This window comes from Ictalurus punctatus, chromosome 12 (assembly GCF_001660625.3).
Source record: "Ictalurus punctatus breed USDA103 chromosome 12, Coco_2.0, whole genome shotgun sequence".
NCBI classification, from domain to species: domain Eukaryota; kingdom Metazoa; phylum Chordata; class Actinopteri; order Siluriformes; family Ictaluridae; genus Ictalurus; species Ictalurus punctatus.
The window spans coordinates 9262615-9289995 of NC_030427.2; the positions used below are offsets into that span (position 1 = coordinate 9262615).

The 27381-nt window shown below is 41.9% G+C and overlaps 1 protein-coding gene across 2 annotated transcripts; it reads right to left on the bottom strand.

Moving 5' to 3' along the window:
* Positions 1-1143: 1143 nt before the first annotated feature.
* On the bottom strand, positions 1144-27356 carry acox1 (acyl-CoA oxidase 1, palmitoyl). 2 transcript variants are annotated; one of them, XM_017482133.2, is made up of 14 exons: positions 27108-27356; positions 25807-25966; positions 16956-17116; positions 16161-16268; positions 15015-15134; positions 13481-13596; positions 13217-13386; positions 12534-12696; positions 11497-11687; positions 11004-11180; positions 10398-10503; positions 9754-9897; positions 7567-7773; positions 1144-3384 (listed from the first exon to the last, which is right to left on the bottom strand). In XM_017482133.2, the coding sequence occupies exons 1-14, from the start codon at positions 27214-27216 to the stop codon at positions 3334-3336; spliced, it is 1983 nt and encodes a 660-aa protein (XP_017337622.1). In that variant the 5' UTR covers positions 27217-27356; the 3' UTR covers positions 1144-3333. The 2 variants fall into 2 exon arrangements, with proteins under 2 accessions (XP_017337622.1, XP_017337623.1); XM_017482134.2 differs by lacking the exon at positions 16956-17116 and adding an exon at positions 20015-20175.
* Between the last annotated feature and the right edge of the window lie 25 nt (positions 27357-27381).

The window sequence follows — 27381 nt, forward strand, 5'->3', positions numbered from 1 at the left end:
TGGAGTTTGCGTGTTCTTCCCCGTGCTGCGGGGGTTTCCTCCGGGTACTCCGGTTTCCTCCCCCAGTCCAAACACATGCATGGTAGTCTGATTGGCGTGTCTAAAGTGTCCGTAGTGTATGAATGGGTGCGTGAGTGTGTATGTGATTGTGCCCTGCGATGGATTGGCACCCTGTCCAGGGTTTACCCCGCCTTGTGCCCCATGCTCCCTGGGATAGGCTCCAGGTTCCCCCGTGACCCTGAAGAAAGGATAAGCGCTATAGAAGATGGATGGATGATTAAAGCAACGCAAACATGCGAACACGTGATGCAGTATTAGACCATAAGCACATCATACTGAAAATAAAGCCGAATCCCGGACATTTTTCGCAAATTTAGACGCTTTTTTTAAGGTCCGAAAAAGAGGACATGTCTGGGGGGAAAAGAGGACGTTTGGTCACCGTAACAAAAGCATTTCAGAAAACAATGTGTTCATTTCTACCAAATTTATTAATCGGATTACTTTGTTTTTTGACGTAATCGTAATGGATTACATTAGCAAATTTTTGTATCCTGATTACGTAACTGTATTCAGTTACTCCCTAAGCCTGATCGATGGTCCTTTCATTGGTCACGGTTTTTGAGGGTTGTGCCAAAACAACTTTTGTAGTCATTTTCTCAGGAAGTCCATCCTAAGAAAAGAACTCTCGTGTCCCTTATGCTAAATTTTATCCCTCTATAATAAAAACTACTCAAACATAGAAATGTTGAGTTGTAAAAGCAATGCCACATGCGGTGAATGAACTGTTCGTGTGTAATCATCTAAAACACAACAGATGTGAGCATAGGTGAACACAACATATGCTGCATTCAAAACGGGGTTATTATTTGTATCATAAATTCCGCCTTCATAATAAAATAAAAAAAAAAAAAAAAACATTATAGTGTACAGTAGGTTAAACTTTTCCTAAACTACACGTACAATAGTAAGACATTTGTTCTGTGGGCAAATATTTACTCCTGCTTTACATGAAAAGGTTATAAACTCTAATGAAGTACATGTAGACAAGTACATTTCCTCAAACACTGACACCTACTGGTACAGTCTGTCTAATTACTGTTGTGTGTGAAGTGATGATAAACGACGACAGACAAACAAAAAAGCCTTGATTGGGAATATTTTATTTGTCATAATCAAGTGATTGACACCAGCTATCAGAAATAAAATTTCCATGGTTTTAGCATTCCCCATTCCCTACAGAGTTAGACTAGTTTTACTAGCGATTCATTTCAGCATAAATGGGTCAAAAATCAGAAAGTGAACAAGACTAAACCATTTACTTGACACAATGGAAAAAGTTTCCCCATAGAACAAAGAGACGGAAATGCACTGGCCGTGAATGAAACTACCATGTGAACGAATTGAGGCAGGACGTTATAAAGTGAAGCGAAAGCTGTGCCTTCAACGGTCACGCAAATATCCGTAATCATACAACCTTCTAATCTCTAGAAATAGGGAATCCAGTCTGGTCAGAGAAAAATATTACGATGCACGTGGCTTCGTTGTATAAAAAGGTGCTTCAATGCATCAGGCAGTCTCATTTTATATTTGTACTGCTTCTAATACAGCATTAAGTCTAGTCTTGAGTTTTCGAATACTTCCTAATCATGAAAAATCACACGTACAATGTTAGTTCACTGTGAAGATCCTTTCTGAAAATCGGGAGAATGGGCACGTTGATGTGAGATCTAAAAAGGACACGTTGTTGTGACGTTTTAAAATCGATCGGAACAACACATCAATAATTCAATAAATGCGGAGTCTCATCGGGACCACCGAACGGTTTCGGTACACCATCAGAACATGCTGTACCTACTAAAAATGATTCAGGTCATTCATTTCACAGATGTAATAACCATCACATTTCACTGAGATCATTGACGCTGATATCAAATGTCTCAGTGTCTCCTGAATGCAGTGTTTCTGTTCCACTCTGGACCACATACAGTATATCCATCCAGACCCATATTTATCCTGTTCTGACCTGGGATCAGCAGCCCTGTCTATTTGCACAGATTACCTAAAATGTGCAAGACAAACCGTGGAGCTCACTGGTCACATTTCTACAGTAGTGTTATGACGGTTCTGAATTTACATCCTCGGAATGCCGAAACAGCCACGACAAACTTCCTCACTACTACGTCGCTTTGGATTAAAGAATTAACCTACAAAAAAATTAAAATAAGTGAGGAACTGATCCCAGAGCAGCACTCTGATTCACATGGACTAGAATCACAAACGCTCGGTCAGATAAATTACACGTGATTTTATATATTTATATATTTATTTGCCCCCGTTCTGATATCCTCTGTTGTTGTGTGCGTCTCTCTCATACTAAATTGTTTCAGAAATGAAAAAAAAATATCTAAGACAAAACAAAGGCAACCTGAGTAAACACACAACACAGTTTTTAAATGATGATGTTATTTACTGAAGCAAAAAAAGTTATCCAATACCAACTGGGCCTGTGTGAAAATGCATTTGCTCCCTTAGTTACTAATTTCCCAAGTCTATGAAACTGCATTCATAATGGGGTTCAGCTGGACTAGAGATACCAGTGCTAACCCAGAAGAACGTTAATGCTCGTCGTTTTGCCAAAACATACCTTGATGATCCTCAGACCTTTTGGGAGAATGTTCTGTGGATTATTGAGTCAAAAGTGAACTGTCTGGAAGACAGGAGTTCCGTTTCATCTGGCGTAAACCAAACACAGAATTCCACAAGAAGAACATCATACCTACGGTCAAGCATGGTGGTGGTGGAGGAAGTGTGATGGTGTGGGGATGCTCTGCTGCTTCAGGGCCTGGGCAATTGAAAAAAACCCCACGAATTCTGCTCGCAGAAAATCCTAAAGGAGAATGTCCGGTCTTCAGTCCCTAAATTGAAACTCAAGCGCGGCTGGATTATGCAGCAAGACAATGATCACAGGATTAAGTCCTAGTCCGAGAAGTCAGTCAAAGTCTGATCTCCAGTTATCAGAAGCGTTTGTTTGCAGTTATGGCTGCTAAAATGTAGCACAATCAGATTTTAAGTTTAAGAGGGCAATACATTTTTCACATGGGTGATAGGTGTTGGATAACTTTTTTTTTTTTGGCATCAATAAAAAAACAACAACAACAACAACAAAATGTATCGTATGCTTACTCAGTGTGCCTTTGTTTTATGTTGTATTTCAACTGAAGATCTCAAATTATATCAGTATGAGATGTACACAAACACAGACGAAATCAGGACGGGGGCAAATACTTTCTCACAGCACTGTATGTTCGGTGAAGAGAAGTCCCAGCTTCATGCTCACAGCTTGGACTGCAGAGGTTTCATGTGCTTGTAGTATGATTCATGGACCTAAAGTGGAGGAGAGAAGAAAATAAAGAAAGAAATATAAATAAATAAAGAGCGATTCCAGAGTGTAAATCAAGCTGCACATTGAAACCCAGGTAGAAACGCAAGGTGATTTCACGCACACAGAAAGACACAAAATTAGGACGTTCGAGATGATTTTGAGGATTTATTTATTTATTCATTTATTCAATTGCTGCTGCCAAAAAGGCTTGATTTTGCTGCGGCTTTTTTTTTTTTTTTTTAAATTTGCGATGCAACTTGTGGACTTTTTTTTTTTTGGGTTAGTTTTTTTTTTTTTTTTTTGGCAGAAAACTGCTTGAATTGGTGAAACTGCAGTTGCACAAAATAGTTTTGCCCGGTCGTTCACAGTGATGTCTGTTGGTAAGTGAGACCTTTTAGCTGTACTCGTGTTCAGCTTCCGCGCGCGGATCGAAGAGGGCTTTGACTGAATGTACGTTGCGATGACGTCACATGACGCGTCTTGGCCTGAGATTGCGGGAAAAGAAAAACTGGTAATGCTCCTCCGAATATTGTGGAGTTTCCTCGATTTTGGGTTCATTTATGCGATCGTGGAGGGACTGATTACGACACGTTATAAATCACAACCCAGTGAATGAACTGTGCAGAATGTATACTTAGAATAACGAATATTTTGTTCATCACGTGGGGAATAAAGCACGTCAGGGTTTGGAGGAAAATAATCACGTGTGTGAAGCGAGATGGCCCAACGCAAAGGGATTATTTTATTAATGAAAAGCCCGTCGCAGCATGCACCCCTCTAAAGCAGCAGATACTCTGGGAGAGGAGATTTCTGCTTTTGGAAGAGGGCATGAAGCATCAGTGTATTGCTCCTTACTGACTCAGAGTCTAGGGGACGGAGTCTCGACCACTCTCAAGAGATTATGCGAGAAAGATTTAAATTTGGAATTGGGGGAGGGAGAGTGGGCTAGGGATTTTAAAAAATATTTTTTTTAAAAACTGCATCTAGAGACGCAAGGGTGCGCCTTATACAATTTAAGATTTTACATCGGTTCTATTGGACCCCCTCTAAATTGTATAGGCTCGGACTTAAAGACACACCCACCCGCTGGCGATGCCATTCAGAAGATGTTTTTTGGGGGGTATTGTACGATCCAAGAATTTTGGTTGAAGGTGCAGAGCTTTGTATGTGACGTGTTGTACACTCAGATCTCGTCCTGCCCTAGACTCTGCATTTTGGGAGATGGGGAGGTCACAAAATTGGAGGATAGGTACAAAAAAGGATTGGGTTTTGACCAGTGTGATGATCGGTAGGCGGGTTATTTTAAGGGGATGGAAATCAGATGGGGCGCCCTCGTTTCCAGAGTGGTGCGTGGAGATGGGGAGGGCGGCTGCCTTTGAGGAGGGGTCGAGGAGAAGGGTTGGAGTTGGGAATTCCTTCAGGAAGAAAATGGAGCAGTTATTTGGCGTTTTTGGGGGACTCTCGAAGAGGGGCGGTGGAGAGTATAATTTAGGGTTTAGTCTATCATTATACTTGATTATGAGTTTATATTCTGTTGACCACAGGGGTGTTCGTAGGGGGACCAGGGTGGGGTGGGTGGTTGGTAGGGGGAGGGGTTATAGTGAGGATTTACGTTAAAATAGTTTGATTCATTATACATGTTGTTTGTCTCTTTGTGTTAACTTGTGAATCAATAAAAGTGTTAATTACACACACACACACACACACACACACACACACAAAAAGAAAAGCCCGTCGCATGTTTTAACCATTTACAGTTACATTCAATATTATGGCATATCCATGTGACGATTTAGTTCCCGTTATCACGTATAGTACAGCTTTATAGCATTACCGTTTCCTCACCAGCCTCTCCTTTCTTCTCTCTCAAAGTCAATAAGACAAAACAAACGCAGTTGGTCACGTTACCGGGAAACAGGAACGCACAAACCCCTCTGTCCTGAAGAATTTCCCCCATACTGAAAAACTAAATCAATCATTCGTCACAATATGCGTTACTGTGAAATTGTGGATCATATCTTCTCAATTCAAATTCATTTAGAAAATGGATATTGATATTATATTTATTCGGAAACATGGAATTAGCTTCCACTGTTATGCTGATGATACACAGTTGTATGCTTCAGCGAAGCCAGATGACGGACAGCAGCTTAATAATAAGGAACGTGTTAATTGAGGAATGTGTAAAGGACATGAGACTCTGGATGCTTATTAACTTCCTTTGACTGAACTCTGATAAGACAGAAGTACATGTACTAGGCCCACGTGTAGCTAGAAGTAAGCTTTCTGATTACGTAGTAACTCTGGATGTCCTTTCTGTTTCATCATGTGCAGCAGTAAAAGTCCTCGGTGTGATTATTGACCCCAGTCCTTCATTTGACGCTCATGTAGATAATATAACTAGGATAGCCTTCTTTCATCTCAGAAATGTTGCCAAGATAAGAAATATAACGGAATAACATAATAAAATTAGCTCATGCTTTCATCACCTCTAGGCGATTACTATTACTGTAATGCCTTACTGTCTGGATGTTCCAGTAGGAGCATAAACAAGCTCCAGTTAGTCCAGAATGCAGCTGCGAGAGTCCTAACTAGAACCAGAAGATACGACCACATCACCCCGATCTTCTCCACACTGCATTGGCTCCCAGTGAAATTTCACATTGATGATAAAATACTACTAAAGCACTGAAGCACCTGAGCGAACCTTTGGTCTTTTATGATCCACCACACCTACTTCGTTCAAAAAGTGCAGGCAGTACCTCGAATAGTGAAGGCTACAGCAAGGGGAAGAGCTTTCTCTTACAAAGCCCCACAGTTATGGAACAGCCTTCCAATAAGTGTTCGGGACTTATTAAGGGAAGTTTTTCCTTTAGGTAAAGGAGCAGATCTAGAGGGCTCACCGGCAGACAGTGTTGTGGTGAACTGGGACATTTGGAGGTTGAGGATCTAATAAAACAAATGGTACTCCATTCCACAGTTTTGGGGCAGCAACAGAGAACGATCTCCTTTACCCTTTAACGGTGACCAAGTATGATCAAGAAGCAGCTGGTTGTTGGATAGAAGAGTTCTCTGAGAGTGGTGGAAAGCAAGAAGCTCAGAACTCTGGTACAAGTCCCATGTAGAGCTTTACAACTAGGAGCTATTCTTCACAACGGAGTTTATTCGCCTGCCAAACTTTAATTCTGTGCCAAAAATAAAACCCAGATTGTTTGACATAGGCATGCAAATTAGACACCCGAGGGCCTACATGCTCTGAAATATTATTTACAGTTACTAGGAGCAAAAATTTTTCATCTCTGTCTATTTGTCATTCAGTCGGAGAAAGCTGTTGTCCCTCCAGCATGTTACATCTTCCGGGCATTCAAAAAGAGATTTAACAGATACATCGTCATACTTCAAAGGAAGGTACATGGTGTATCGTCAGCATAAAAACGACATGAAATTCCTAAAAATACAACCAAGGGGATGCATATATAATGACAAGAACACTGGTCCCAAAATGGAACCTTGAGGAACCCCACAGGTGATACAAGCCGGTGATGACGAAAAGATTTCAATTTTAACAGAAAAATGTTCTGTTGTGCAGATAAGAGGTAAAGCAACTTAGGGCAGTCCCTTGGATGCCAACGTGCTGCCTTAGACGTTCAATAAGAATAGTATGATCGACCATATCAAATGCTGCGCTGAGATCCAGAAGAACTAAAGCAGCACAGCTACCAGAATCCAGGCCGTCTTTTAATAATATCTTTAAACACTGTCAAATTAAAATTAAAGTTTATAAATGAATATTTATTTCAAAATTTTTACATTAAATAAAGTATCAAACAAGTTTTTTTTTTTGTGGACAAACCTATATAGTGTGCTACACTGTGCGTCACAGAAATGCCTTTGAGAATCGTGCTATGATATTTCTGTCAGATCATTTCACCCGTACTTCACGGTGTGGTGTTCTTCACCTCCACCACACCAGTAAATGAGTAAATATTTAAATGATCCAGGGTAATAAAAAGCTCCGGTGAGGTTTGCAGCTATATACAAGCTCGCTCTATACGGTATAATGGCTCTTTGTCAGGTCGGAGTAGACCTGAGCTACAATAAACTGCGTTGCTCAGGTTTTAATAGGCTGGGTGCCAATATATAAAGGGAGCTCACTCTAATCCACTACAATGCTGTTCCTTTACCTCTGTACGGTTGAGTGGAGAACTCTTGGCCCACTCGAACATGTTCTCGTAGACGTTCCCGTCGTAGCGGCCTAGCGTCGAGTTCAGCATCTCGTCCCGGTAGTCAAAGGCGTCCACCAGAGCCACAGCGTTCGGACGGATCTCCGCCATCAGGGCCTTTATCCTCTGAGTGATCTGAGCCAGCTGAGGAACGGTCAGTAGACCAGCCTGGAAAATACGTAACACAAAAACAAGGTTTCAGTATAGCCGACGGTACAGGAGCTTTCCAGATTCAGTGATGGGTGTGGTGGCCTCCGGCGACGGTGCATTAATGGTAAAGTGCTGCAAAAAAGTCTGCTCAGATTTTCCCCAAATGCAACTGATCAACAAAATGATACATACAATTTTTGGTGTTTGACAATTGCTTCTTTAGTTTGAGTACAACGCCAATGTAGCTAATAAGTCCATGTTACCCTAAATCTTTTCTGTAAACACCTGCAGACAGTTCTTCACCAAGTGACTAACTGTAATCTATTAAAAATAAATAAATAAAAATGAAGAATGCTGGAATATTATGGTGGCAGCCGTAAGTTGTTTTTTTTTAAGCCTAGTTTATACGGCACATCTCGGTTTGCACATTTCTAAACAGGGTGTTGGGTGCGAGTGCTCAGACAGGTGTCTGCATTTGTATTTGCACCCAACATATCCACTAAGGGCCAGAAAATAAAAATCGCGAATGAACGGAGAAATATAAACGGATCGATGATATTCACTTGTTAGAAATCGCAGATCGCAAGCTACCGAGTATTAAAAATGACCAAAATAATAAACAACTTGGGATTTTTCAGATTTTCTCTACAGAAAACGACGAGTGAGGACCTCACACATTGGAAGCTCCGCCCACTGTGTTTCTGAAATGCACCCCCCCCTCCCCCCGCCCCACTTCACCCGACGTTCATTTTAACTGCCCCGGCACTAAACGCTAACTAACATGAACGGAACGCTATTTTTTTTTAGTTTTACATACGCATTTATAGTACTTTATAAATAAAAGGGGGTTCTGCATGAGCTACATTTCATCTGCATCCTACAGGGCATCCCAACATTACTCTTGATCAAATCCAGGGAAGAAGGGTCGTAACATCTCGTCACACAATTTCTGGGCACGCAACCGGACACCCCTCCGTGACTAAAATCAAGCGTCCCCCTGATGTACCAGTTGACGCACAGCGTCGTAGCTATGTGCGCACGATGCATAACAGAATGATTTGAGGATGGCACTCTGTGGACCGCACTTTCCCATAAACCCCCTCTCCGCATTGCGACACGAATACGCTTCGATGCAGAAGCATAAAACAGCCTTTAGTGCAATTTCAAGTCATTCTACCTCACAGAGTCGATGATGATACGATTCCACTTTGAACTGCGATTTTACAAAACGGAAGCACATCGTATATGAAGATGAGGCGAATGCTGCATGAGTCAGTCTTGTGTTACTCGTCAGCTACACTAAACTAAAATCAGTCGGGATGTCATCAGGAGAAAAAGGAGGTCATCATTTTTGCCCGAATTACTCCTTTAAAGTGCACCGATTATTGTTTTTCACATATTACCCATCACGTAGTGTGTTACAGAGCTGTTTGTGAAAATCGAAGCGCACGACAAACTGAGTCATCGACTCCCGAAAGAAGGAAGCGATTCTGAACAGCGGAAACGAGTCTTTAGTAATTCCAGACTCACTTCCTGTAGACCTACGTAGGTTTCTAACAAAAAGCCCCGCCTCCGGTCTTCTTTTTTTTTTTTTTCCCATGCGGAGCTGAAACTCATTACGGTAGTGAGCGTTTCCTTTTTGAGACATGCTGACGGCGGTAGACCAATCACGACAGACCGGGGCATCGGACCAATCAGAGCAGAGTACGCTCTCTGAAAGGAGGGGTTTGGAATGAATCGTTTCAAATCCATAATAAGCGTGCTTTAACAGCTGTGTGGGGCTGATTCTGACTCGCTTCTTCGTCGCACTGAATGAAAGCACCGACCAAATGAATAAATGTTAATATATTCCTAAGGTCATCGCACCCGTGTGTGTGCTTTGGCATCGGTCCTAGCGCTTTATCTGCTTCAGCTAGTTGACAGAGTATTCTAGTGTTGCTTAAGAGTACATTGCATGGAATACAAAATAAAGAAAAAGAAAACGTGTGTGTATATAACCTGCAAAAAGTCTCCAGAGTTGCTGGCAACACCGTGCAGGGCATACAGCAGAGCCAGAGTGCTGAGGACGGAGTACACGGCCGTGTTACCGATCTCACTCAGCTTAGCAGCAAACAGCTTCACCACTACATAGTGACAGTGGGCCTGGACACGCACACACACACACACACACACAGTGAGACAAAACACCCACAAACTCATAGGCATCAAAAAAAGGATACACGTACGCACATTAGCCTGACAAGCACTGATGGCCAAAAATACTGGACAGAATTGACTGCAACGCACTGGCGATATTACGCAGGAAAATAATCCATGCCAGGCTGGTCTGATCCAGCTTTAAACGCCAACCACAACCTCGTTAAAAGTTGGCGCTACACTACGTCTGCTTGATAACAGCATGACATTCATGATCGTTTTGCTCGATAATGAAATCGCCGTTGCTCATTACAATTAATCGTCCCGGAATATGTTCCGCTGTGCGGTCCTGTCCGATTCGAACCGCGTGTTTCGCTCTAAACAAACTCAAACTCGGGCCATTGCGGTGCAGGCTGGAATCAGGTACATGAGACATTAGGAAGCACAATAATTCCACCCGATTTGCACAAACGGTAACCAGGTTGAAGAAAGCGCCAGGGGCATACGTCGGAGGCTCGGATGAGCTCTAAGGAGCTGTTGTTCCAGGCGTCCTCTTGGCTCTTGCTGTGCTGGAGCTCTGTCTGCAGGCTCTTCGCTGCCGTTTCCACCAGGCTAAGATCAATTACACGTACAACAGGCTGTGTCAAAAACACGCTTTTTTGCCATTCGTTCAATATACTCTTATCTCTAAAGTCACAGTACATGAAATAATCTTGTTCAGTTCACATTGTTCGTGCATTGACATTTTGTATTGAAACTGGTTAGCTTTTGCACATCTCGCTGATCTCCTGAAGCAGTGAAGCCCATCCTGAGCACTTCACTCAGTTAAAATTCTGCTCTTAATCCTGACGTTTAAGTTTTTTAAATTCCTATAACGTTCCTTATAGCTTCGTTTTATTGGGACTGGTCTACGCTCACCTAGGCTGACTGATATTCAGTTAGACAATACGATATTTGAATGTGTGTTGTAACATGGACGCTACAGGATGCAGTCACTAGCCCTGAGTTTTGGCAGCACTTGAATGAGAATCACTTTCTTACTTAGAAGGCAACAAGTAAAACACAGCAGTGCTGTGTGTGTGTGTGTGTGTGTGTGTGTGTGTGTCACTCACTTGGCAGCACGGAGTTTGTAGGCCTCTACGAGGCTCTGCAGGTCGTTGATGCTGATGACTGTGGGTCTGGAGCCCGTGGGTCGAGGCTGAAAATGCTGGCGGGATTCGTTCAAATACGACACGGTGCCAGTGAGCTGCTTTCCGTCGCGCACTTGTCGGTAGCTCTTCACCAGGTACCTGAACCGCAAGGACGAACACGAACACGGCAAACTATTACACGGCTGTATTGCTTCAGTTTATGCTCAGGCACATGGAATAGGGAAAAAATTCTGGTGAGAGTGGCGAGGCGGATAAACCTTATAGACCTCTATGCCATGTGCTTATTCACACTTTTACTGGTATATGGATCGGCAAAAACAGTGGCAAAGTAGTGGACTAAGAAGAATGATTCAAACCTCCTTTAACTTTATTCACTAGGCATGATTAAAGTATGAAACTATCATCATCGTCAGCATTATGTGAAGGTAAATCCGCATGGGTCAGGTGTGGGTACCGGGCTGTCTGCAGCATCATGACGGTGTTCTCGCCCTCGTAGGTGCACGTGGCCGTAAAGGTGACGTAGATGTCCGGCAGGCCGCTGCTTCGAGAGTAACCGTGTCCTCCGCATGCCATGCGACACACTTCAATCCCTGCATTCACGGTCCAGGTAGTGAACGCTTTCAAACCCGCAGCCAGAGCATGGAGCTGTGAGAGAGAGTGAGCGCGATGGACAGAGAGAAAGACAGTCAGAGAGTTAACGGTTAGCTAATTGTTGCTAGGTAACGTGTCTAATATTACAGTCAGCATGATCACAGACACAAACATATCCACAAGTTCGTGGAACAACTGCCTTGTTGGGACACAAGGGTCGGGGGTTCGATTCCCACCGTGGCCCTGTGTGTGCGGAGTTTGCATGTTCTCCCCGTGCTGCGGGGGTTTCCTCCGGGTACTCCGGTTTCCTCCCCCAGTCCAAACACATGCATGGTAGGCTGATTGGCGTGTCTAAAGTGTCTGTAGTGTATGAATGTGTGTGTGATTGTGTATGTGATTGTGCCCTGCGATGGATTGGTACCCTGTCCAGGGTGTACCCCACCTTGTGCCCCATGCGCCCCGGGATCGGCTCCAGGTTCCCCGTGACCCTGAAGAAAGGATAAGCGGTATAGAAGATGGATGTAACTGAAAATGTTTGACTGGTAAAACAACAAAGTGGGCGTGGCCTCATCAAGAGTATCCCAAGGATGTGATACAGAGAATCAAATGTACAGAAGACGCTACGGTATAACAGCAAGCAAAGAAATGACGTTACAAACAAAGCTCGACATAAATATTCACTGAAGTAAAAGAATACTGGTAGCTCGGATTTATGGGTTAAAACCGCAAGTGCAATTTATTCAACAAGTCACTCTAGTAAATGTACCGCAGTGTGTTACTCGCCACCTCTCATTACTAGGACATAATCAACACGCCAAAATCCTCCGTATAACATACAATATCCTGACTGTAGGACTACAAATCACATTAACGGCACTGACCGAACCCTCATCGTCGTACCTCGGGCAGCTGGCTGAAGTCTCCCTGGTTGATGTCTCCAGTGATGCGATTATACGTGTTCTTCATGTACTGGCCCACAAAGGTGAAGGCGTAGGCTGTGGCTAACAGCGGGAAGAGCTTATGCTGCTGAGCTTGGTAGTCCAAGATCTGCGGCTCAGGCTCCCTGTGTGTAGAAGACACCGGACGACAGTTTGAGCTCATACAACTCGTACTACTATCTCAAGCCATATAACAGGTTTATAATAATACTCTCCTGCTAATTCAAATCTTGTCGTTTCCATAGTAACAACATGCACAGGGACTTGCATGTCGAAAGCTGCATATAAACAGGTTCACGGTGAAGATTTCTCTGAGGTGATGCTCATGTATTTTAGTCACAGTGCTTTAGACATGCGAGAATCTTCTAGATAGAGGGCTTTGCGGTTACTTGGCAACATGACATTGGTAACAGTGAGAAAAAAAGAAAAGTGGTATGGTTATAAGGGTTTTAGCTGCTATAACGTAAGTGATAAAGATAAGTAACCTGTCTCGGAGATGTTCCACCATACTGAACATAACTATAAACGAGCAGAAAGTGCTTGTGTTTTCAATAACTTAAATTAAAAAAAAAAAAAAAAGGAAAAAAAGCAGAGCATTGGCAAACTGCTGTGGAATACAAGGAACAAACGTGTTTGATCCCTCACCCAGCTCGTAGTTCAGACTGATGACGGACTGCGCTGTAGCGGATCGCGATGGTGCAGGATTTGGCCAGAGCAATGGCCGATTCTCCTACGATTATGGAGCGGATAAACACCATGGTGCCGTACGTCAGCTTATCACTGGGGGGCTTCAAGTACGTGCCATCAGGTTGGACCTACACACACAGCATTATACACCAATGCGTTTCATGTCCTTTTTGGGTACACTTCTGTATCTCGGCGTTGGGTAGAACTCGTGTGCCGCCTCACCTTGGAGTACTTCATCAGCATGTTCTCGCGCGGGATCCGAATGTTGTCCAGCTTCAGGTATCCGTTATCCACCTCGTCGAAGCCGAACTTGGGGCCGATGTCACCTACAACCACGCCTGCACACACGGAGGACTCAACAAATCACAACTCCTGCAGATATCATACAAATAGTGAATATTTCACAGAACCTAAATTCTGTCTGTTGAAGCGGGGGGGGGCTATATGTATATCGCTTTGGTGCACAAATCGCATTCATTTAACAGCCATTTTAAGTGATCTGGAATTCTGACGCACTGTATCTAAAACTAAACGCCGCTCTCCGATAGTCAGGTTTAGTTTTTCACGCCCATCACAAACAGATTAAATAGGCAGATTACAGTTATGCTAGTGCTCGATATACAGCATATTATATAGCATTTCACTGCGCAGAGAAATTGTCCTAGTCTGATAAAACACAAAATTGCTAAATACACACACACACACACACACACACACACACACACACACACACACACACACACACAGATTCTGACTATCTTTTTACAGGCTTGGAAAGAAAGAAAAAAAAAAAAAGAAAAAAAAACAGCAAACAGAAACTCACTGTATATTTGTAAATATAAAAGCAAGCCACTTAAATATTGCAACCGTAAAAAGATAAGGTTCCATCAAATGGTTCCCTTATTTTAAGATATCCATCCATCCATCTTCTGTACCGCTTACTCCTTTTGCGGGTCACAGGGAACCTGGAGCCTATCCCAGGGAGCATGGGGCACAAGGCGGGGTACACACTGGACAGGGTGCCAATCCATCGCAGGGCACAATCACATACACACTCACACACCCATTCATACACTACGGACACTTTAGACACGCCAATCAGCCTAACATGCATGCGTTTGGACTGGGGGAGGAAACCGGAGTACCCGGAGGAAACCCCCGCAGCACGGGGAGAACACGCAAACTCCGCACACACAGGACCACGGTGGGAATCGAACCATTGGTGTGTGAGTGTGTGAGTGAATGAGACGCAGTGTAAAGCGCTTTGGATAAAAGCGCTATATAAGTGTGCCATTTACCATGATTACCACAGAAGTCTGTGGAACCTTAAATATGCAGTTTGTGCAATGTAGATGCTTTTGTTCACACGTAGCATCTTCTAATAATGTTAAAGACACTTTAAAAAAAAAAAAAAAAACTTTAATTTTACAATCTTTTGTTAGTTGCTTCTTTAATGGATTCTGTGGACATTTTTCTGGCCCTGAAATTCGCTCCACCGCCGAACGAAACTGAGCTGTTCATATCTTTTCCTTTACATTAAACAGAATAGTAGGGCCAGTTCGAGAGAAGAGGGAGGCTTGTACATTTTTATTTTATTTTATTTTTTTTGTCAGTTCGGTTTACAAGAGAGCGCTAAAACACACAAGACAAACCGATTCTTTAACACTGCTGTATTTCATCAGTACATACTGGTCATAGCTCTAATTCTAAAGGAGCAAACGGCGATCAAGGCATAGGAATATAAACACAGACATACCTGGCAGAGGCTGGTGGGTTTTCATACACCGTATAGGTACGATGAAGGCGTGGAGGCCGTGACACTTGCCCTGCGTGTAGAGCTGGGCCAACACGATGGCGTGATTGGCAGTCTTACCCACTACAGACAAAACACATCACACTTAATTCTCCTTTCGAACTCATGACCAGGCACAGACCGACAGAAACTGGAGAGCTGAATATTGGAGGAACTGTGCGTTTCTCCTTCTCCTCCCTCCTTCGCGCCAAAAAAGTTGGGACAAGGGCGATTTCGGGCTAAATAAGAAGGTGATGTGAAACAGGTGAGGCAATCGTCTAATCATAGTATATAAAGAGCCTCGAAAAAGGGTTAGTCCTTCAAGAGCAGGGATGGGTCGAGGCAAAGAGATGCGTCAGCCAATAATCCAACACTTTGAGGACAACATCCCCCAAAGACAAATCGGTACGATTTTAGGCGTTTCACCTTCTACAGCGCACAGTATAATTATAATATTCAAGAATCCGGTCAAATCTCGGTGCGTAAAGGGCGAGGCCGAAAACCACTTCTGAATCCGCGTGATCTCCGGTCCCTCAGACGTGACCGTCTTATAAATCGTCACGAGTCTGTAGTGGATATCCTGATATGGTCTTGGGAATACTTTGGTAAACCTTTGGTCAGTCAACACCACTCGCCGCTGCACGTTAAAGGCTTTACAACTAAACTTAATCGACTGGTGTCTTCAGCACCCGAGCGCTTAATAAGTGTCGTGATGTAACACAGTGGTAAACAGTAAACCGTCCCAACTTTTTTTGGAGCGTGTGTTGCTGTGTTGGGGCAGAGTGAACATGACGGTTGCGTTTCCCGACATTTTAAAATCAAAACAGCCGACTTTTAAAACGGGTGATTTTCTGCGTTGGTCGGCGTCTGCCGGTGCGGTACGAACTAGGCTTTAAAGTATTGAGACGTTTAATTATTTACAGATGAAATACACATCAAGAAAGATGAGACTAAACCCTCTATATATTATGCGCCTAGTGAACCTTTCCCACCCGAAAGGTTTGAAAGATTCTAACTAATGCTGCGATAGCGCTTTTACGAAACGGTAATAAAAGGAGAGCATCACTTCCATATAGCATGCATTGTGTGGTGTAAACGAAGGTCGCTCACGTCCTCCTGGCCACCACTTGATGGACGTGATCGTCGGGCTGTTCAGGACAAACTCCTGTGTGGAGGGGTCGTAGGTCGCCGTGGTCTCCAGTCCACGGATGTGCGTTCCTGAACGGCAGACAGACAGATGCAGTGGAACTGAAATTCGGATATCGGAAAACAAAAAAAACACACAGACGGTGTAGAGAACAAACGGGGGATGACAAAATCTCTAGCGTGCGGTCCAAAGTATTAAATACGACGGCGAACAAAAAGCTGGGAAGAAATTAAAAGTGGTCGTCCGATCGGAAAAAAGAAACCCGGATGCAGTCGATCCGCCTAGAGAAGTGTCGGGAGCTTATAATCTGTAAACTGCTCGGAGCTCCTACTCATTTGACCGACCGACTACACGAATTTGTTTTTTTACAATCTATTTAAATCAAGAACTCTATTAAAATAGTTATTTCAACTACTAGGTCTAGTTGATGTTTGACAGCCATAAAAATTTTTTAAAAGGCGCCTTCTCTGAGAGAAGCATTTTCAATACTGAAAACTCAGAGGAAAAAGAGGGATGTAAGGAGACTAGCAGGGTGTTACAGGTTAGCAGCCGATGCTGGACAGGATCGGATTACTTTCAAGCATGCGGAATGTTCGGATTCACACCGAAATCAACTCAAAAGGTACCAAAGCGCTAAGTGTTACTACACCACGCTGAGAAATGATGTTCTTCCTGATCTCTGCGCTAGGAAAAGTGCTTTACATCACCTTATCCCTGTAAATGCGAAAGTAGTTCTCGCGGACTGCCAGGTTGTTTACCGTGCCCGAGCTCGGTCTGAGCATAGGTGCCGATAATCTCCAGGTTCCACGCGGGTGTGAAGAGGGTGTCCAGCTGAGTCGGCGAGGCCTGGTTCAGTAGCGTGGTCAGAAACATCCCCAGGTGCAGGTCCAGAGGCTCGGAGCGTCCGTTGTGTACGCATCTGGAGTCGCGGGTTAAAAGGGTTCAAGCGGGCCAGGCAGGAATTAAAGATGAAAATGAGGTTGTTGTTTTTTTTTTTTAAAGGATAGAGTAAGCAGGTTGGGTAAAAAAAAAAAAAAAAAATGATGAATGGTTAAGGTGAGGGGTGAAGAAATAGGGAGAGAAAAACAAATCTTGAATCTTGGTCCTGATTAAGCATCACTTCCATAACACTAATACCATTATATTAATTATACATCAGTGTAATAATCTCATTATTACTGGATTCATTCGTGTGAAGCAATGAGTGAAGTTATTATGCAGATAATCGATTTAAATGACTTTGGATTTTAAAACTCGGTGACGTTACTGTAATATCAAAGTGTCGATCCAGGATCAACAATGTTGAACCCTTGTGCGTCCTCATGGACATTTTCGTCTTCATTTTTATTTACCGTTTCGTCTGTTAATGCCAGGAGCGTGAATTTCGCCAAAGGTGTGCATTTTGACTGCAATTTTAATATTTTCACCCACGTTTGCTTTCAGAAATCTATTTTGAACTAGATACACAAAATAGCTGCACTGTGTTGATAAGGTTTATAAACATGGACATTGCAGAAATTTTTTTTTTTTTATATATATATATATATATATATTCTGAAATGTGTACCACTTTCGCAGGTTTAGCCTATGGGGAAAATACAGGTGCATCACAAATTCTGAGAGACTGGATTTTTGATTTCCGTGAGCTGGAAGCCGTAATCGACAAGAATTAAAACAAAAAAGGGCTTGAAATATTCCACTGTGTGTAATGAAATGAATCTAGAAAATATGAACGTTCCACTTTTCCCAATTAAATTACAGAAAGAAAAAAAAAAAAGAACTTTTCCATGATATTCTACTATTTTGAGACGCACCTGTACATGCTTTTCCTTTTTTCCTGATTCGGCTGTATTCTAGAGCGCCGCAGCCCAACTGAATAAATAATGCGGCTGTAATTGTGTGGGTGTGCTTGTATGGATATCAGACTTGGTAGGTTTGTATGTGTGTACTGAAAATGTTGTGTGTGTGTGTGTGTGTGTGTGTGTGTGTGAGAGAGAACAGTTTAAAAGAAAGAAATGATCTTGTACTGGAAATCACGAATCCCACCCCATGTATGCGAGTCAAAGAAGTTTACTGAGCTTTGGAGATTTTTGCATTATGTAAATAACCTGGCGCTTAAAGGGTTAAAATTCTGAAAATTCTGAGAACGAACGCTGGTTTAAAAAAAAAAATAATAAAAAAAAATAAGTTGAATATATATTATATTATATATATTATATTATATTATATAATATTATATATATATATTTCTATGACAGTTTTTTGACATGGACATGCTTGTCCTTTACGGACCTGAGTGGTAGGGATTTTTTCGGTTTGTTTACTTTTTTTTTTTTAATCCGACACTGCATAAAAAATATGAATGAATCAAAATGAATGTTGTTAATATGTCATCGACATATCAAAGAAAACAAATTCTGCTTAGCATTTAGTATATGGAAAATAATTACTATTTTTCTTTTTTTCCCCCCATTTAAAAAACAAACAAACAAACAAACAAACAAACAAACAAACGACAACCCATCTGTGGCGTTACATAAACAAACCGGCATTTAAAAGGCTTACAATTCTGAAAATGAATCAATGCTTGCTAATTATGATTAGAACGGATTCTGGTAAAAACGGAAAAAAATAATAAAAATTTAAATCGACGTGAGTGAAAGTGGAAAAACTTTTTTTTAAATATATAATATTTTTATGACAGTTTTTGGCCATTTTTGTCCTCTATGGACCCATGTGAAACTTTTTTTTAAATTGACGCACAAGGGTTAAAAGGGTCAAATTAAATTAAAAGAGAAAAGATTCAGCATTTTAAAAAAAAACAACAACAACATGGATCATAACATGCACAATTTAAGGAAGGTATCTCAGTGTTGAAGTCCGCCTCACATGTAAACTGGTTTAGAAAAAAAAAAAAAAAAGAAAGAAAAGTGTGTGAAACGTTCGTTTGTGTGAGACAGTTTGAGATGAATATTTTCTGAAAAGACTTTGTCTCAGGCGGACTTCCTTTCCCTAGTCGAACGCCACACATGTAGCAACTGACGGACTAGGTTTGGAGTAGGGACTTTAATACAAAAGTAGATTTTTCCTTTGTATTAAATTCCACACTCCAAACATAGTCCATCAGTTCATTTATTTACCCTTTTTTTTTTTAAAATAAATAAATAAATAAATAAATAAATAAATAAATAAATAAATAAATGTTCTCTATGCATGTGTCTAATCAGTAGAGGGCAGAAAACATGATAGGAAGGCATAATGCAAATCATATTAAACCCACCACCATGCGCTTAGGCTTTTTAAGCTCATTCTGTCACCAGCCAGACATGCAGAGACAGATAGTAAGAAGAGTGAAACAGAAGAGGGCGATAGAAGCCCTGACTGCGTGTTAATTCTTTCTTTTTATTTCCTCCCGAAGAGATTTCTTTCTCGAGCAGACGACCGCACATCCGGTGTGAACCGATACGAACATTCATTGCGCTTAGAATGCTTTTGGAATGCTGTCGAACACGCGCACAGGTCACGGGCAACAGTCGAGGCCTTCACTCAGTAAAACTATTTACTTTGGACCGCAGTGATTCCACTACCAGCACCGGTGCTTATTCCACCCGGATAACTAATACAAAACTAATACAGGTTTAACCAGTTATACCGCTGTATATAGTCCTGTTTTACTTCAAATATATTAAAAAATAAAATATACTTCAAATATGTTAATTAACTTAATCAAATAAGACCAGGTTCTGGTAGTAGACTCATGTCACCCTGTGGATCTGAATGAACATGCCCCATGATTCCAAGAGTGAGAATGACTGACCGTGCGCCAGTTCAGTCTGGGCGTACGTGCCGACCACCTTCAACGAACTGGCCAGCGGCAGCCATTTGTCACGCTGCTCAGGGAGGCACTGGCTGGACACCATAGGGATGAACATCACGTAATGGACACCAAAAGGATCGTTGCTGTTTTTTCGTGTCATTCTGCAGAGATTCACACACACTTTAGCTACACTACACATGTTCTTTGTCCTTTACTTTGCCCCATTTTAATGATTATGGATTAGTATTGCTCTACCGGTCAAAAGTTTGGAGACACTCGACGGACACGTTTCTCGTGATCCTGAAAACCTCTTGATCCGAAAGTGTGTGATTAAAAGTGTTTAATCGGTGTTGTAGACAGAATTATAATCGTGCCAACATATTCATTTCTTTCATTAGAAAACTAACATTTTATTTACAAAAAATATATATATATTTTTTTTTTAAACGGATGACTTGGAGCGAAACATTCTGGAAAGCAGCCGATAAGAGTCCAGCATACAGTAGGCGGGAACGCCTTTAATGCTGTTTAAAAAAAGCGTCTCGGGGAAATTCCTCAAGAAATCGGTTGAGAAAATGGCAAGAATACATTTCTGGAAATTCTAAGCAAAAAGGGGGTCTACTTTGAAGATGCTAAAATACTACACGTACTTTTGAAACTTTTATCACAACATAATTCCCATGGTTCCATTTGTGATATTCCAGAGGGGGGAGAAAAGAAAAAAAAAAGAAAAAAAAAAAGGAAAAAAAAGAAAAAAGAAAAGGAGGGTGTCTAAACTTTTGACCGGTAGTGTATCTGATTTATCACTCTAGAGCAAAGGGCCTGATGTATTTATCAAGGCTAACTGCCTTGTTGCATAATTCTGAAACTTTAGTACTAGTTGCCTCAAACAACCCATAAAGTAAACTTTTGTCATACTGTATAAGCAGAATAACAGTACACCTGGGTTAGACTGAATGAGTGCCATAGCATATGTGTGTGTGGCAGCCTGGGGATTTACTATATTACTATATACACAGATCAGCCATAACATTAAAACCACGGACAGGTGACGTGAATAACGTTGATTATCTCGCTACGACGACACCTGTTAAGAGGTGGGATATATTAGGCAGCAAGTGAACAGTCAGTTCTTGAAGCTGATGTGTTGGAAGAAGGAAAAAAATGGGCAAGCGTAAGGATCTGAGCGACTCTGACAAGGGCCGAATTGTGATGGACGGATGACTGGGTCAGAGCGTCTCCAAAACGGCAGGTCTCATGGAGGGTTCCCGGTATGCGACGGTTAGTACCTACCAAAAGTGGTCCATGGAAGGACAAACAGTGAACCAGGGACAGGGGCGCCCAAGGCTCACTGATGCGTGTGGAGAGCAAAGGCTAGCTCGTCTGGTCCGATCCTACAGAAGAGCTACTGTAGCACAGATTGCTGAAAAAGTTAATGTTGTCTATGATAGGAAGATGTCCGAACACACAGTGCATCACAGCTTGCTGTGTACAGGGCTGTATAGCCACAGACCGGTCAGAGTACCCATGCTGACCCCGTCCACTGCCGAAAGCACTCACAATCGGCACATGAGCATCAGAACTGGACCGTGGAGCAGCGGAAGAAGGTGGCCTGGTCTGATGAATCAAGTTTTCTTTTTACATCATGTGGACGGCCGGGTGCGTGTACGTCACTCAGCTGGGGAAGAGCGGGCACCAGGATGCACTATGGGAAGAAGACAAGCTGGCAAAGTCAGGGTGATGGTCTGGGCAATGTTCTGCTGGGGAACCTTGGGTCCTGGCATTAATGTGGATTTTACTTTGACACGTAACACCTACCTAAACATTGTCGCAGACCAAGTACACCCCTTCATTGCAACGGTATTCCCTAAGGGCAGTGACTTAAAGGATCTACTTCTAACGTCTTAGTGCCAGACACCACAGCACACCTCCAGAGGTCTTGTGGAGTCCATGCCTTGACATGTCAGAGCTGTTTTGTCAACACAGGGGGGATTTATACAATAACAAAGTGGTTTTAAATGTTGCGGCTGATCGGTGTGTATATGTAAAGATAGGATAGACAGACATTGTTTTTCTGAAAACTACTACAAACTTTGCTGGAAAGAAATATTTTTCTTCCCTTTTTTTTTTTTGCATTCATCTCAATTTATCTTAAAACACACGCACAAGTTCGAACACTTTAAACATCTGTTTTGGACTTCATTCCAATTCACTTTAAAGACACTGTGTCTACCTCTACAAATAAAACCTAATCTACTCATGGAGAAACGGCATTACTGCCGCACTGTAAAGAATTATAAGTCAGACATAAGTTATCGGTTTGATTACCAGCATCATCCACACAAGCCTGTCTCATCAGCTGAGGTACAATACTCCCGTGCCATGTAACAGTCTTTTCACTCGACTGATCTCTGTTCACACTAGCTGTGTTTACATGGACAACAATAATCCACTCTTAATCCGATTAAGACCATACTCTAATTAAGAAACTACCATGTAAACAGCAATTTTTACTTACCTTAATCTAATTAAGGTCATAATCGAAGTAAGCAATAATCTAATTAAGACAGGTGGAGTACTCCTGTTTTAGTCGCATTATGGACGTGTAGTAGTGACATGTAAACACCTTAATCACATTAAGAGCGTCGTGTGGGAGTTTTCACCGCATTTTGCGACAGGACACGATCACACACGGCAGTTTTACGTTGTACGGCGAACAAGAGAGTTCGGCTGTGTCCCAAATCGCATACTTGCCTACTATAGGCCTGTAGTGGGGAAAAATACATGTATCCCGGCTACTATATAGACGATAACTACGCGATTTGGGACACACCCACGGCTTCAAGCAGTCGTCTATTTGCACGTATAACATTACAAATAATTAACTGCACTTAAAGCATTCGTAAAAAAATTCAATAAAAACACCCAAAACTGTATACGGTACCATAACGAAGACGAACTGTATGTCGATGCGTGAAATTCTGGAGGGACGTCGGACGGCGTGGCGCGGTGACGTAATGACGTGTGCCATTAATCTAATTATGTTCTATAACATGTAAAACGGGAACATGACAGGAGTATTCTAAAAGCGACTCGTGTAAACACCTTAATCACATTATTATCTTACTCAGAGTAAGCTCAATAACTAGATTACTGCTGTCCATGTAAACGTAGTCACTGATTCATTCAGAAAGTGCTGCTGGCTAAATTTCACTTAGCTTCTGCTAAGTGACTTAAGAGGGAAGTGTTTTTCGAAGGAATAAACGCAGCACGAGATGCTCCCAGCTGCAAAGGAATACAATTCCTTCTCCGCCTTGTCTCATGTCTTTACGAGTCACTAAAGAGACGTGCCTTTTTCAGCTTCGTGACTGTTTAAATTCAAAAGTGGGCATTTCATTGCCGAGGCCTCACTCAAGTTGACAGATAGAGCACCGTGTTTGTCCAACCTGCACTCTTGTTTCAGTTTGGGCAAAGACAAGCTAAAGACCAGGGGTTTAACAATCTAATCTAACATTACGGGTTTGCAATGACGGAACACACCGGGATTACAATCGGACAACCTTTAGCATAGGTTTACTCGCAATACAACCTTTGCTCTGATCATCCTAGTGAACCATCTAGAGATGTTTGGGATGGAGCCAAAAACCTAGTAGGGCAATGTTAAAAGCCACCTGATCCTGGCAAGCTTTAAGAAAAGTAATAATAAACAATGTGTTCCTGATCCTATTAAACGGTGCAATGTTATTACAGGGTTACTTTTGGAGATCGGTGGTATTTCTGACTGATCGTTTTATAGCGCTATACTGTACGAGTGCAATTCTCGGAATGTATGTCATAACACACTGTACGTGAACAAGCTCGACAGCACACAGTTCTAAAATGAATGTTTGTATGAGATCAGCGTTTGCTCTGCGCGGAAATAAGACGCGTGTCGGAATGGCACCTGACGTTGATCTTGTGATTAGCGATTACGCGAGCTTTACTATCGAGACCCACCGACTTCACGTACATACGAGGAGGACGCTCCGCGAAACACGTCTGACAATTATTATTCAGATTTTGTCATGCGTATCGTGACTCGGTTTTCATAATACGATATAATTGCACTATTATGATGAAAAGTGATGCGTTAAAAAGGGTACACTCTTGGATAAAAAGGTCTGCATCTAGCACCCTAAAAGGGTCCGACGCTTTTATTTAAAGAAATGTATGGACCACCAAACTGTTGCCGTCGTCACGGTTAACCTTTAACCGCTCACTCTGTATAAAGGCCTCAAGCCGAATGACTAAAAGGAAATGTGAACCTAGTGGCCCGAAAACGATCGACGGTAAACATAGCATAGAAAGGATAGTGCGAAGATTTTACAAAGTACGAAGTACAGTTTCCCCAAGACGAAGCAGTAAATCTCAAAAAAGTGCAAACAATGTACATTGCCCTCCAGAATTATTGGTACCCTCCTGTAAAAATGAGCAAAACACCAAACTTTTATCCTTCACTCGGACAAAAAATATTCTCCTAAGAACACTCAAAAGAAATAACCCCTCTTAAAAAGTAACTAAAAGGAAAGCCTCTAAGGAATATTTCAAATGCATGCAACAAAATAAATCACCCTTAAAGATATCCCAGGATGTCCCGAGGTAAAAAGAGTTGGACACGTAAAATCGATTATGGGGAAAACCAAGGAGCTTTTAACACAAAGCGAGAGACAGCTGTTGATCTGTGCAAATCAGGCAATGGACCTAAAACTACCTAAGCAAATAAACACTCTTAAAAGTCACAATAAAACTTTCTAAACACGGGCACAGTTGGAAATTTACTAGGAACGACGTCGATCATTTGGAAGGCAAGAAAATGGTTTGTTTTTCTAAATAACGTGCCCCTATAGGCTTGAGCTCAAAATATCACCGACTGCATTTCTTATTCTCGTTATATTTTGGTAAAGGTGTCCGAAGGGTGTCGATAATCGTGGAAAACTATGTACGGTATATGCATCATCGTCTACTTCACCTAAACCTAGTCTCCTGTGCTGGTACTATTAACAACCATAATGCGGCGTTCCGATCTGATCGTTTTAAAAGAGATTCTTCTTTCACAATTTTTCCAGATTTGGTTCTCTGTCTCAAGCGGTTTCTCTCGATCAGTTTCAAGCACTGGAAACCCATCTTGAATGACCGGTTCCTGATTTCCTGGAGTCTGCGAGGCTTTGTTCCCTCTTCCTAGATTGACTACCGAGGGCGGAACTAGGACAAACTTTCCCCCTTAATCTACAGGTATACTTATTTCAGTGCTAAAGTAACACACTCATGATTCTGAGGAAGCATGGCCAGGTTTCTGCCACCTAAATCCAATCGAAATAGTTTTTCCATGCCACCATGGCTCACACAGGAATAAAGCACTGATGGCTGTAAAGCTCATTTAAGATCATCAGCAATGAAAGCAGCACAAAAATACAACTTCTACTGTTATCATATTATCCATGAATCCACACTGAGGGTCCTATTCTTTTTGTTTATGCGTTACAGTGGCGAAGACAGATCAACTGCTAAGTGGATTATTATAGTTACAGCTTAAAAGCAAGTCTAGATCTGAATTTAATTGTAGTTAAATTGTAGATTGTCTGTGGAAGGCTCTTTTGCAACACTTGAAAAGCATGCATCTACACTGGGGAGGAAAAAAAACTAAACAAAACAAAAAACTAAAACCAGTTATGCATGTGTACAAATAAGAGAGTCTGTAGAACTGGGGGGGGGGGGGGGGGAGGTCATGCAGACTCAGTCATTTATATCAGTACCTCTTATAGAAATATATCTCCTCAGGATCAGAGATGCCATAGTCCCTGAGCTTCGAAAACATCTGGATGCTCTTCTTTAAGGCCACTTCGTAGCGCTCGCTGCGGGACAGAAAGTTCAGGTCTTCATGCTGGAAGTCAGGGTCGTTAAGGACCAGTGATTCTGTGGCACAATGGCAGAGCAGCAAATAAACAACAGCACAGAGTCAGATATATGGAACGAGGCAGAGAGCATTATGCAAAATACGGGCCTGTTTATGCGGCTTGGTTTACGTAAAAGGATACGGAAAGAAACTAAAAAAAGGTGCTTAAACGGAAGGGTTTTATATTCTCGCAGGTACAAGCGAGAGGTCAGATATGAAGCTTGCGCCGAAATAAAAACCAACCCCGATTTAATACACGAATGTACAGCACTCATCCTTAGTACCTGCCTGGTCCAGGTCATGGTGCTTTAAATTATGCTACTCATTTGTTTTTAAAAATGGCTTAAGAAGTATTGTGGACCGGTACAAAGAAAAATAATAAGCTACGCTACATTTTTATTTAATTATTTATTTTAAAGCACGCATCTCGGCTTAATGGCAATTATGAAGATAAGTGATGTAGACGAGGTTGACGAATCACCTATAAAAATAAATAAATAAATAAATAAATAAATAAAAACAGTTCACACACTGGCATTTCTACATCTGAGAGTTTATTTCCAGTGTTTTGGGTGGCATTGTTGGAGTATCCAGGCTATAAATACCTAAGAACAAGTGGTTCTTACTACATCCTATGCTATACCTGTACTATGTGTAACATTAACTTTAAAGTTTAAAGAATTGTCATGGAATAGGGATTTGGATGCCACCCCTCCCCATCACCCCTATACACTAAACCAAACCTAAACACATTGCAAACACAAAGTACAACCTCGTATAAATAAATGTAGGGATGAAGCAAGTCAGAAACAACTCAAGCTCAAAAAAAATTCAAAAGGGTGAACATACAAAATAGATTACAAAATATCTTAATACAGTCATTTGTGCAAATGAATTAGCTCACACACCTCACACCATCTTTCGAAAGAAAGCAACACCAACAACAACAACAACAACAACAACCTCGGTAAAACCCATGTGCTTTCCCCCATAACTGTAAACGAACCGTCGAACACAAACCACAACCGAATCCAAAATGGCTCCGTGTTGCGCTATATAGTGTAAACAGTGTAAATAATACATGTAACTGCCTGTATGTTTATATGTAGAAGTAAAACAGGAAGTCGTTTTAATATTCAGCCCACGTCCCGTAAAGCCGACCTATTTCTCTCCTCCTCCGGGTCTTCTCTGCACCGCCGTCCAGTATGTTTGTGATTATTTCCGGCTCGATTGTAGCGTTTTCTCTTTCTCGGTGAAGGTCGGGATTCATTGCTGAAATTCTGTTGCTTTTCTCCTGATATAAAGAAGGAAAGAAATAAAGAAACGTGATGGCTAAACGTTATTTTCTGAATGGCGTACTGTAGGACGTTTCAACTCTAGCCTAGTCGAGATGAACGTGTCTTGTTAAGGGCGAAGAGCGTCACGTGATTTTTAT